Source organism: Saccopteryx leptura, chromosome 8 (assembly GCF_036850995.1).
Source record: "Saccopteryx leptura isolate mSacLep1 chromosome 8, mSacLep1_pri_phased_curated, whole genome shotgun sequence".
In the NCBI taxonomy this organism is placed as follows: domain Eukaryota; kingdom Metazoa; phylum Chordata; class Mammalia; order Chiroptera; family Emballonuridae; genus Saccopteryx; species Saccopteryx leptura.
In genome coordinates, this window is record NC_089510.1 from 6889576 (window position 1) to 6901931 (window position 12356).

The 12356-nt window shown below is 50.0% G+C and overlaps 1 protein-coding gene and 1 pseudogene across 1 annotated transcript in view; both read left to right on the forward strand.

The window, feature by feature from the left end:
• Nucleotides 1-661: 661 nt before the first annotated feature.
• Nucleotides 662-1066, forward strand: LOC136379771 (elongin-B pseudogene; annotated as a pseudogene).
• A 6380-nt stretch (nt 1067-7446) lies between these two features.
• Nucleotides 7447-12356, forward strand: part of GYG1 (glycogenin 1) — a 36490-nt gene continuing 31580 nt past the window's right edge. The window contains exons 1-3 of the mRNA XM_066347394.1: nt 7447-7587; nt 9808-9943; nt 11800-11974. Coding sequence (XP_066203491.1) covers nt 7581-7587; nt 9808-9943; nt 11800-11974 — 318 coding nt within the window. The 5' untranslated portion in view covers nt 7447-7580. The remainder of the gene's footprint in view (nt 7588-9807; nt 9944-11799; nt 11975-12356) is intronic.

The following is a 12356-nucleotide window of genomic DNA, read 5'->3' on the forward strand; positions in this document are numbered from 1 at the left end:
GAAACCCCGTTCTGGTAGGCCATCAGTCAGTGATGAGTCTGTAGAGGCTATACGGGATAGCTACCTAAGGAGCCCTAAAAAATCTGTGCGTGAGCCCACATCGAACTGCACTGAATAGGTATGAAACTGGGAGAGTTTTCCTTTTCTTTGGTGCAAATTTCACATTTCTATCGTCTTGTGTTGCTTTTCTGTGACCGGTCAAAAGTGCACCATGACTTTATGGACACACTGTATAAGTCTCTTAGGAGAAAACATGGAGGTGAATTTTCAAGACCCTGGGTTCGGCAGTGGTTTCTTCAATATGACAACAAAAGAAAAATAAATAAACCAGACAAGGTAGAACTTTAAAAGTTCGAAGCTGAAAAAGAAAATACTATCAAGCAAGTGTCAAGTCAACCCACAGAATGGGAGGATGCATTTGCAAATCACATCTATATGCATGTCAGATGTATCTGATAAAGGGCTTATATCCAGAATTTATGAAGAATTCTTACAACTCAATAATTAAAAACCAACTCAATTTTAAACAGTGAGTAAAGGGTTTGAATACACATTTCTCCAAAGAAGATATTCAAATGGCCAATAAATGAGCACATGAGAGGATGTTCAACATCACTTGTCATTAGGAAAACGCAAATCAAAGCCCCAGTAAGAGGCGCCGGCGCGTCGGTGGGAGAGGCAGCCGCTGAGACGGACGTGCTCCTAATGACCCGACGCCACAGGACCACCATTTTCACGGACGCCAAGGAGTCGAGCACCCTGTTCGAGCTGACGCGCATCATCGAGAACATCCTCAAGCAGCCGCCCCACAAACAGCGACTGTACAAGGATGACCAACTTCTGGATGACGGCAAGACACTGGGCGAGCGTGGCTTCACCAGTCAAACAGCGCGGCCGCAGGCCCCAGCCACTGTGGGGCTGGCCTTCCGGGCAGATGATGCATTTGAAGCCCTGCGCGTTGAGCCCTCCTCTAGCCCTCCGGAGTTGCCTGAGGTGATGAAGCCGCAGGACTCAGGAAGCAGCGCCAATGAGCAAGCAGTGCAGTGAGAGAGCCTGGGGCCCACCTCCCCCCCCCCCCCCCTCGTGCCCCACCCCCCCAATAGAAGATCTGGGTGTCTGCCTGGTTGCCGCCCCTCTCTGCGCACCCTCTCCTGGTTGCCGCCCCTCTCTGCGCACCCTCTCCTGGTTGCTGCCTCTCTCTGCACACCCTCTGCGCACCCTCTCCTGGTTGCCGCCTCTCTCCGCGCACCCTCTCCTGGTTGCCGCCTCTCTCCGCGCACCCTCTCCTGGTTGCCGCCTCTCTCTGCGCACCCTCTCCTGGTTGCCGCCTCTCTCTGCACACCCTCTGCGCACCCTCTCCTGGTTGCCGCCTCTCTCTGCGCACCCTCTCCTGGTTGCCGCCTCTCTCTGCGCACCCTCTCCTGGTTGCCGCCTCTCTCTGCGCACCCTCTCCTGGTTGCCGCCTCTCTCTGCGCACCCTCTCCTGGTTGCCGCCTCTCTCTGCGCACCCTCTCCTGGTTGCCGCCTCTCTCTGCGCACCCTCTCCTGACTCCAGGCACCACCCTCACCTGGATGGGGTTCCTTCCCTGCGAGGTTCTTCAGTCTCTCCTCTTGCGAGGCTGCTGGTCCCCAGGCTCTCTGGGCCTAGCAGTCCACCCCCAGCCCGGCCTGCCCCTCAAAGGCCACGGGCAGAGAACTGGGCAGAACTCAGAGCCCCAGGCCGGTCTTCTCAATCTGCTCCAGTCTGGGGACAAAAGGTTTGAGGCTTTGTTCATTCAGTCCTTGCTCTCCCTCCCCCCACCTTCTACCCTAGCACTCTGGCCCCAGGCATGGCTCTCAGGCCAAGAGCAAAAATGGAATATCATAGAACCAGTGTGTGGCTTTTGAGTGGTTTCTATGTGGGGCTTATAGCTCCTGGGTTGCAATCAATAGAAAGGGCAGCTCTTCTCCTTGCTCCTCTCTACCCCAAATAAACAGTCTCTACACCCCCCCCCCAAAAAAAAAGCAACAGTAAGATATCACACCGACCCATTAGGATGAATAGTACGGAAAGAAAAACAAGTACAGGTCTTGGCTAAGAAGTGAGGGAATTGGAGTTCTCCTGCTAGTGGGAATGCAGAATGATCAGACACCTTGAAAGGCAGTCTGCCTTGAAATGTGACACATAGAGTAACCCTATGATCTAGCAGATCCATTCTCGGTATCCATATCAGGAAGAAGAAAGGTATATATCCACATAAAAACTTGAACACAGATGTTCACTGCAGTATTATTCGCAACAGCTAAAAAGCAGAAACTACCCAAATATCTACTAACATGTTTATTCATGAAACGGATAACCAAAATGTCATCTCTCTGTCTACTGTAATGAAATGCTATCTGACAATAAAAAAAAAAGAGTGAAATACTGATACATGCCACAGCAAGAAGGAGCATGCAAGTGTTACGGAAAGAAGCCAAGCACGAAAGACCACCCATAGGCCAACCTCTAAAGACAAAGAGTAGATGAGGAGTCAGTGAGCGCTGAGAGAAAGGAGAGGAGGAGGAGGTGCATAGCTTTCTTTGGGGGTGATGAAAATGATAAACTTAGGTCGGGGTGATCCTGGCACACGTCTGTGGACATACACAAGACCACTTCATTGTTTACTTTAAAAGGATGCCTTTTATGGTATGTCAATTTTATCTCAATCAGTATTCTTTAAGGTAATGTCACTCGTCCGCAGGTCCCTGCAATTTGTGGAGGTTGAAACTCCAGCTCTCAGGACTGAAGTGGGAGCTACTTCAGGCCTCCAAGGATAATATCCCTCGAAACTAAGCTTCTGATCAGAATTGGACAAGGTTGTGATCACGGGGAACAATTATGGGTACAGAGTTTGTCTGTTATCTATTAAGGGTAAAATTTTGAGCCCTTAGTTAACTAGTTAGTTCCTGTGTCTGGCCAGATGTGATCTATCTGTTTCAGGAACTGTCCGTGGGAACTGTTCCCCTCTCAGGCCAGCAGCTGGTCCTCTGCTCTGGAATATTTTTCCAGGTCAGTTGCTTCCACAGTCAATTAGTGTGTGTGTTCAGTGGAATGCAAACTGATTTCAGCATTATCTTAAACAAAACATAATTAGGAAGGTAAGAATCCTGCCAAAAAATTACATAATGCATTCCAAAGCCAATTAAAAACAAATTTCAGACCAACCATGCTGAATATACACATTTAGCACAGGGTTAAAGGGTTAACAGATAGGCATACTCACATAGAATAGAGCTTTTCTTTTCTTTTTTTAATGTAAATCTATCCTTTAGGATTCATAAATTCTGACAGTTCAAATTTCATGGGGGGGAATTAACCTGGCCCTGGCCAGTGGCTCAGTGGCTAGAGAGTCAGCCTGGCGTTTGGACACGTCGGGTTCAATCCCCAGTCAGGGCCCACAGGAGAAACAGCCCTCGGCTTCTCTCTCCCTTCTCCCCCTCTTCCCCTCCCACAGCCACTGGTTCGATTGGTTCGAGCATGGCCTGGGTGCAGAGGTAGTTCAGCTGGTCTGAACGCTGTCAGCCTTGGGTGCTAAAATAGCTCAATACTTGAGCATCAACCCCAGATGAGGTTGGGCGGGGGGTGTGCCAGGTGGATCCCGGTTGGAGCACATGTGGGAGTCTGCCTCACTATCTTCCCTCCTCTCACCTAAAAAACAAACAAGAAGATTAACCAGTTAAAGTGTCCGTGTTTGTCTCACTACGACATGCATGTCTACTGTCCGTCCACTGCCGTCAAGCCCGAAAATTCAGAACGCCTTGCAATGCAGTGTTGGTCCACAGCCTAGACGTCACCCATGAGACCCACCCCCCAAATCTGCATTTTAACAAGCTCCCCAGGCAATCTGTGTGCACATACAATTTTCAGCAGCCGGGCTCTCTTAACACAGCTGAAGCTCACTGCAGGGCAGCCTTAGGAAAACTGAGCAGCGGGTCACTGTCGGTAACGTTGATTAAGGTAACAGGTAAGGATGATTCCTAGGTGTGTCGATAAAACAACTGGGTGGGAGGTGTGTCACTCTGGCAGGGAATATGAAAGGAAGGCGATGAATAAAAAAAGCGGTAATATGAGAAATATGGGGAAATATTCAGATTTTGGCAACTTGTATATACTAGAACAATTATTACCTGGAACTCTGAAATCAAGACAATTTTTCTAATTTAGAGTAAAATGTTTTCATTTCTATTTCTGAAAGCCACACAATTCAGTTTTAATATGAACCTTTTGTAATATATCTTCATTAATACACTGATTCTTTTTTGTATTTACATGATAAATATCTCAGATCTGCCCTTACCGGTGGTATTGGTAAATTCTAAGTAAAAACCAAGTTGAATGTATATTTTCGCCAAAAAAAAGTCTAGTGAAAGCAGTAAAATGCCTGGTTGTACAACAGCTACATGCCAACAACACAAGTATCCCAGTAAGAATAATACTGCACAGCCGATGGTTACAATGACTTCCTCCTGGTAAAAACAATATACTTTAAAGTTATTTGAAATTACTTTCTGTTAGGAAGCTGTAGGCTGCAAGTTTTCATGTTTCTTTGGTTCCCAGACATCCATAAGATTTTTCGTCTGGTTATGGGTTAATGAAAAATGAACCCCCTTTCTCTCTCTCTCTCTCTCTCTCTCTCTCTCTGTCTCTGTCTCTCCCTCTCCTCTCTAAAATAAATAAATAAAAAAATTTAAAAATAAAAAAAATTTTAAAAAAAGAAAAGAAAAATGAAGATATTGCCTGACCAGGCGGTGGTGCAGTGGATAGAGCATCGTACTGGGATGCGGAGGACCCAGGTTCAAGACCCCGAGGTCACCAGCTTGAGCGCGGGCTCATCTGGCTTGAGCAAGGCTTGCCAGCTTGAGCCCAAGGTCTCTGGCTCGAGCAAGGGGTTACTTGGTCTGCTGTAGCCCCACTGTCAAGGCACATATGAGAAAGCAATCAATGAACAACTGAGGTGCCACAACAAAGAACTGATGCTTCTCATCTCTCTCCCTTCCAGTCTATCCCTATCTGTCTCTCTCTCTCTCTGACTCTCTGTCTCTGTCACACAAAGAAAGAAAGGAAAGAAAGAAAGAAAGAAAGAAAGAAAGAAAGAAAGAAAGAAAGAAAGAAGAAAGAGAGAGAGAGAGAGAGAGAAAGAAAGAAGATATTATAAAAAGTTAGGGAACAAAAATATTATGCCTAAACATTGCTGACTCATGCACTCTAGAAAGACCACTATTCATGAGTCAGTTCCCACAATTTCGTGTTCTCTGGCATGATTCCCTGGAAGATAACGCCGGTCCTCTGTTCAATGATTCAGCAGAATCACTGCACTTTCATTTGGGGTGGCATTTCAATAGGTACTTATTTGTGATAATCCAACCTATTTCGTAGTCAGCCTATTTAGTTAAAAGTATTATAAGCATACTCAACTCTCCTGAAAAATAAAAACAAGGAAACATTTTTAAAAATTGACAAGTAAGAGTAGATGTAGTAAGCTCAATGTGTTCGTAGTTGATTCAAAGTGGTGAAAGCGTTCACCGTCCTGTTTCTGTAAATATGTAGGAAACAGCAAACCTGGGAGAGAAGGCTACGGGACCACTTTTACTTCAACACCCTGAGGGTGGAAAAGACAGCCCCTTGTTCCTAAGGGAACTTCGGCTGTTCTAGCTGTCCCCGCCTCTTAGCTTGCCCATATGGCTCCGGCGCCCCACCTTGTGGAAGACCAGCCTACATACTCAGGCTTCAAGCAGAAGGTGGTGAAGGGTCAGTGATGGGCAGGAAGGTTTGTGGGTGAAAGATGGAAACCGTACCCAGGAACCTTCCTTCCGGCTTCACCTATATCAGCATGGAAAGGAACAACTCAGACCGGGAGACATCGCTCTGTTTTCCCTCTCCCTGGTGGGTACCACTCAAGTACAGCCTTATCTTCCTTCAAGAGCTCCAGCTCTCCTAAAGCCACAGGTTAACTAGGTGGGAACCCCTCCATTGCACCTTTGCTCCCACATTCCCACTTCCTGCAAAGGTGGTTCATAATCCAAGTCACCAGAAGATCTTCCCAAGCAAACAAGTGGTCTTCACGCTGTAGTGGGGTTGGGAGGAAAGGGAAGGAAGGATAGAGAGTCTCCCGGAGGGTTACATCGATAAGGCTGATTCTTGGGTTCTGCCCTCAAGATTGTTTCAGAAGGTCTGAGCTTAGAACCAAATTATTTGCATTTTAAAAAGTGCCCCACGCAATTCTAACTTGCAAGCTGCAGGCTTACTCTCCAGGAAACAGTGATATAGCTGGTTTGAGAATCACAATACCACTTCTGCAAAGAAATCACTATGTCTTAAGCATCTGTTTCACGTTTTTAACTGACACCGTCAACTTCCTGTTTGTCATCCACTCCACATTTACTGAGTGCGAACTATGGTTTGCAGAGAATTGCACTACCGGCTGCTTTCCTGGTGGGTTTGGACTGGGTGGAAGGGATAGAGAGGAGAAGGTTCTGATCACATTGGAGATCTATTTCTCAATTTCCTTAAAAAAAAAAAAAAAAAAGTGGCATTCACCGTTCCATCATTTGTGAAACAGGTTACCCAATCACAGTTACTATTATTTGCTAACCTTTTTAGGGCACCACAGTAGCAGAGATGTCATGGTCAATTCTGTCCACCAAACTGCCATGCTTCAAATTCTACCTTCTCCGCTCGCCTGAGATGACCACAGATAACTAATTTAACTTCTCTGTGCCTGTTTCCTCATCTGTAAAAATAAAGATATAACACCTACTTCCCTTATTTTCTATGAGGATTAAATGAAACACTTAACTAGCTAATGGATGCAGAGGGCCCCCACAATCTAAATCATCCCCTTAAAATTCATTCTATTTTTTTTTTTTCTGTCTAAGCCACAAAACCTTTGGGAGAACTGTAAGTAATGCTTCCAGAGGCTGATCTGGAATTCTAGCTGATAAAAGGGGAGTTACACTTTAGGTTTAGTTCAAGTGATGTGGATTATTTTGTTGGTCCGTCCGTTTGTTTTTATAAGGCTTCCCTAACACTTGGCTTGTCTGGGAATCAGGCTGATGCCAACCCTCCGCCCGCAAGTCGCCACCCACATCCCAGGCGTCGAGGGGTACGAAAGCGCGCGGCCGAGGCAGGTGTCCGGCGCGGAGGTGCGTGGATGCCCAGGGTCCTGGAAGAGGACCGGGATGGCGTCCACTCGGAGCTCACCATCCTCTTCCAGGCCCCGCCCGCCTCCACTCCGGCCCCGCCCCCAGACTCCCCTTCAGGCCCCGCCCTCCTTCGGTCCCGCCCCGCCCCTGCAGGCCCCGCCCGCCCTCGGCATCGTCCCGCCCCTCCAGGCCCCGCCCACCCTCGGTTCCGCTCCGCCCTCCAGGCCCCGCCCCGCGGCCGGTGAGCCGGGAGGCCGCGGGCAGCGTGCGCGGCCACGTGACGGCCGCTATAAGAGCGCTCCGGGCCTTCGCTCGGCTCCCGCCGCGCCTCCCCGCCGGCCGCTCTCGTGCCCGCCGCCGCCCGCTCCTCCCCGCCACCGCCTGGGGCTGCGGCGTCACCCGCGCCCGGCCGCGCCATGGCAGGTACGCGCCGCGCCGGCCCCGCCCCGGTCCCCGCGCCTCCGTCCGGCGCAACCCCGCGGGAGGACCGCCGCGAAGGGGCGCGGGGCAGAGCCGGGCCCCCGCCGGAGCCCCCGGCCCGCCGCCGGCCGCTGCCCCTCCTCCCGCTGTCCCCGCGCGGGCCGGGCCGGGGCGGCACCCGGGGCCGCCCGCGGGCTGGGACCTCGGAGGGGCGTCCACGGGCGGGCACGCGGGGGGCCCCGGCCCGGCTCCCAGCCCCGGCTCCCCGGCCGCCCGCCCCGCGCTGGCGGGCATGCCGAGCCTATTTTTAGGCCTCTGCGGCCGCGTTTCGGGAAGCCGGAGCCCGGCCCCGCGGCGGGAGGGCGCCGGCCCACTTGTTGCGAGGTGTCGGGGCCGCAGGGCGAACCCGGCCCGGGGTGGGGGCTCTGCGTGACGGGTCCTTCCCCTGCTGTTCAGGCGGAGAGCGGGGCGGCCCTGACACTCCGACTGCGGAGTGGCCGCGCAGGGTGAGCCCCTCCCCGGCTGTCTTCCGTCCGTCCTTCCTGGTCCTTTGTAATGTTTGCTAAGTCGGGCTCCGTCCCCAAGCATTGGCCCTGCCCGGGTTTCGTCTCTGAAATCACTCACATCCTTGCTTCCTGAAGTCTTTGAAGCCCACTGACCTTATTGGACTTTTCTAACGGACCCCCTGGACCCTGGGCGGTTTTGAGTGGTAACATTATCTATGTTGCGCCTCACTTCAAGTACCCTGGGCACAGGCTGAAATGTTGCCATGTTGTGATGGGGGAGTGCGAAGGAACAAGGGCAGAGGGCGATGGGCATGTCCAGTGACAGGTGCCACTGCTCTGCGCTGAGCCTTCCTCGAATGTGACTGGCTGGGAAGCTGGTGGCCCTGCAGGGGTCCGGAGCACGGGCCTTTCTACAAACTCATAACGGGCCTGCCCGGAAGGAGAGCCCAGCGCTCTGTGTGAAGGTGGCCCCCAGGTCAGAGGCCAGGGGATGCTCTGGTCCAGCAGACAACCTGCAGTTCTGTCGCACTGCCCAATGGGACGTCCACTGCCTACTTGCCTCCAGGTTGGAAAATGGGCAAAGGGAGAATGAGGAAACCTAAGACAGGGAGTGACTTTGTGACAGAATGTCCCAACTCCCTGCGTGTGCCACAGTGCCCCACAGGACCCCTGCCAGGCTTGAGCCTATGTATCTTTGTACACCTGGATGCCCGCCAACTAAGGTTTAAATCCCCTCAGAAACAAAGTGTGTCCCCGAATCATCCATCCCGGGGAGGGACTGACCTGGTGGCTGGGCTGGCAGTCTCACAGGGTGGGGTTTGTTCAGTAGGAAGAGGAATCCCTCTGTTTGCCTTTGGTCCCGGCAATTGATTATCAGAGACACGTGTGTGTGTGTGTGTGTGTGTGTATGTGTGTGTGTGTGAGAGAGAGAGAGAGAGAGAGAGAGCAAATGAGTATATTAAGGGTAGGGGTATTGCTTGTTTCTCCAAAGAAAATAAGGCACATTGGTTAGAGCTACTGTGGTGGTTCCTAATTCCTTTTAACGGTGATTGGCCTCTGTTCACATAGAATCATTTAGAGAAGGCCTGTCTGAGGAGATGACATTTGGGCAGACACTCAGAGTGACTCTTCTGGTCCAGGTGGAGAATACAGTATAAAAAGCCCGAGGCTTGGCAGAAGTGTGAGTCCAGATTGAAGAATGTGACGTCCGCTGTCAGACACTCTCTGTTGGGGTTGTCTGCTGGGTTTGTGCTCAGCTGAAAATCCTGGCGATGGGACCTTATAGGAAAGACAGGAATAGCACTTCCTGGTCTCTTCATGGCCACCTGTTAATTGACTCGCGTTCACAGTCTGAGTGTTAAGCTTGTCTGAGAATGTAGCTTGTTTGGCTTCTCAATTAGGGCAGATTGAGAGAGGAACTGATTTTAATTTTTTTTATTTATTCATTTTTTAGAGAGGAGAGAGAGTGACAGAGAGACAGAGAGAAAGGAGGGAGGAGCAGGAAGCATCAACTCCCATATATGCCTTGACCAGACAAATGCAGGGTTTTGAACCGGTGACCTCAGTGTTCCAGGTCAGCGCTTTTATACGCTGTGCTACCACAGGTCAGGCGAGAGAGGAACTGATTTTAAAGCCCAGTTGTTGGTTACCAAGGATCCTGGCTTTTTCAAGGTAGGAATTTTAACAAGTGTTCTTTTCTTTTCTCCTGTGTATTAAGATGAGGCCTTTGTGACTCTGACCACAAACGATTCCTATGCCAAAGGAGCCCTGGTGCTGGGCTCCTCCCTGAAGCAGCACAGGACCACCAGGAGGCTAGCCGTGCTCACCACGCCGCAGGTGTCGGACTGCATGAGGTGAGGACTGCGCTGCCGCCCTTGGTCGGGCCAGTGCTCGCATCCCTCCCGTTTCTGGCAGCAGTGGGCGTACCCTTTTCAGGGGTGGGCTCCCAGGTGGGGAGATGAGAGATGCCCGGGCAGGATTCCAGGGTCTGAAGCCTCCTTGAGCTCTGGGGAGCTAGGACACCCAAGGTCCTGTTGGTGACATGGTGGTCCGCCCCATGCTCTGCCAAGTCTCTCTGAGGAAGTAGCAGGACTCTCCCTGAACAGGTGCACTCAGGGTGATCTGCGTGAGGGTCTCCATGCGCGCCCTGTCTGAGGTCACACTTCATATGCACCCCTTTTCCAGAATGCAGCAGGGGCTACTTTCCCGGGTTCCAACCAGGGGAAGCTCAGGGATCTGGAAGAGAATGGCAGGGGTCTCCACTGCCACTGGACGTTTATAACCTAAAGATCTTTGTTTACAAGTTAATAGATTACTGTATTTGCCAAAAGGCTTTCTGAATTTGGGGTCATGCTAGGAGAGCGCCGTATCGGGGCACAAGCTGCCTGGCGATTGGTTACTTTGATCTGTTTGAATTAAGTATTGAAGTATCTGAACAAGCTGCCCGATTCCTAATGCCAGCTTTAAAAATGCCCGGGCACACTACCAGCTCTGTATGGTGTTTCTATTGCATTCTCCTGTCCCTCTTAGAAATTTGAAATGCATTTTTTGTGAGTTTCTTCAAAATATGTACACACATGCGAAGGACCTCTGAAAAGGAGTATGTCTGTCAATGTATCAATCTGTGTCTGTATATACCTACATATATACATGTACACAAACAACCTTGTTTCTAAAGGATAATTTAGGAAAATGCCAAAGAGTGTATCTCCTAATGTGTATGTACTAGTTGTGGTCTGTTTAGTGAGGATGTGTGTAAGAAGACAGACATGATCTTAGTTCCCCTCCTTTGTCCCCCCACACACACCTGGACTGGGGTAAGTGGTGTCTTTAACCACTTCCTTTCAAAAAGGTCAAGTTTACTGTGTGAATTCGACCATAGTTCTATACAGCTCTGCAGACAGACAGCACAGGAACGCCAGCTTTGTTCTGCATGTTTGATATTGTAAACTTTCAGTGACATCTGTCTTTACCATGTGTTTTAACTTAACACTGCATTTAGTGTCTACCTCAGTCTACTCTCTTAACCCACCTCAAGATTGCAAACTGAAATAAACCTTTAGTTGACCTGGGCAGAGAGAGTGTTGTCCTTCACAGACTGAAGCGGGTCTTTGTGTGCCAGCAGTGCGATGGATGCACGTAGTAAATGCTGGTTGTAGTCTGTTCTAAAAAAAAACAGCAGCCGAATCAGTCCTCTAACTTCTTTTGAGTTAGACAGTTCTCTGTCAACTTCTTTAGCAAAAACAATTACATAGTTACGGGCTTCGTTACAGACATTACATGCACTTGACTCAACATCATTGGTAAAAACGTGGTAGTCAGAATCAGTTCTAATAAGATACATTGTTAAATAGGCTGCTGCAGAGATGTACTCGTAACCACGAGTGAGCCACACTTCTACAACCTGTGGCCACATTCTGCCCGGTATTCAGTGGTACAGTAAGAAGATAGAAAACTTCTGTCATAGTGTACTAAACCAAGTGCTTCATGCTCACCAGAAGCAGTTCTTACTATTTTAGTGACATTAACTTCACGTGTAGATTTACATAATTTGTCCTGAAGGAAATCAGGACACACTGAAGGATTATACTGTGTCAGTAACAGATGGCTCTGCTCACGGACGGATAGGCTAATAAGAATGTGGTCTTACGTTAGCTGTCCCTTGTTCTGAAAAGCTGCTGACCACCATTCTTGAATTTTGTTCCGACAGAAAAGCTTTAGAGACCGTCTTTGATGAAGTCCTCGTGGTCGACGTTTTGGACAGCGGAGACTCTGCTCATCTGACCTTGATGAAGAGGCCCGAGTTGGGCGTCACGTTAACGAAACTCCACTGCTGGTCCCTGACACAATACTCCAAATGCGTGTTCATGGATGCGGACACTCTGGTGAGTGTGGCCTTGATGGCTAAAAAGATGTGTATTAAGAACACAAAAAAAGATGCCTGTAGTAACTGAGATCAGTGAGGCCATCGAAGAACGCTGTGAGGACTTAACAGTAAAGTTCAGATTTTAAAAAAACGTGTCAGGTGAGGAAGGAGAGGAGGCCCTGGCCCTGCCAGCTGTCATCTGAACAGTTCAGACCAGCAGCACGTCGCATCCCCGGTGTTGGGTGACTCGGGCAGCTCCGAGGGGGCGCGGACCACCTCTGTAATGCTTTCTCCCCTCTCTGGGTCAGGTCCTGGCAAATCCACCTCTGTAATGCTTTCTCCCCTCTCTGGGTCAGGTCCTGGCAAATCCACCTCTGTAATGCTTTCTCCCCTCTCTGGGT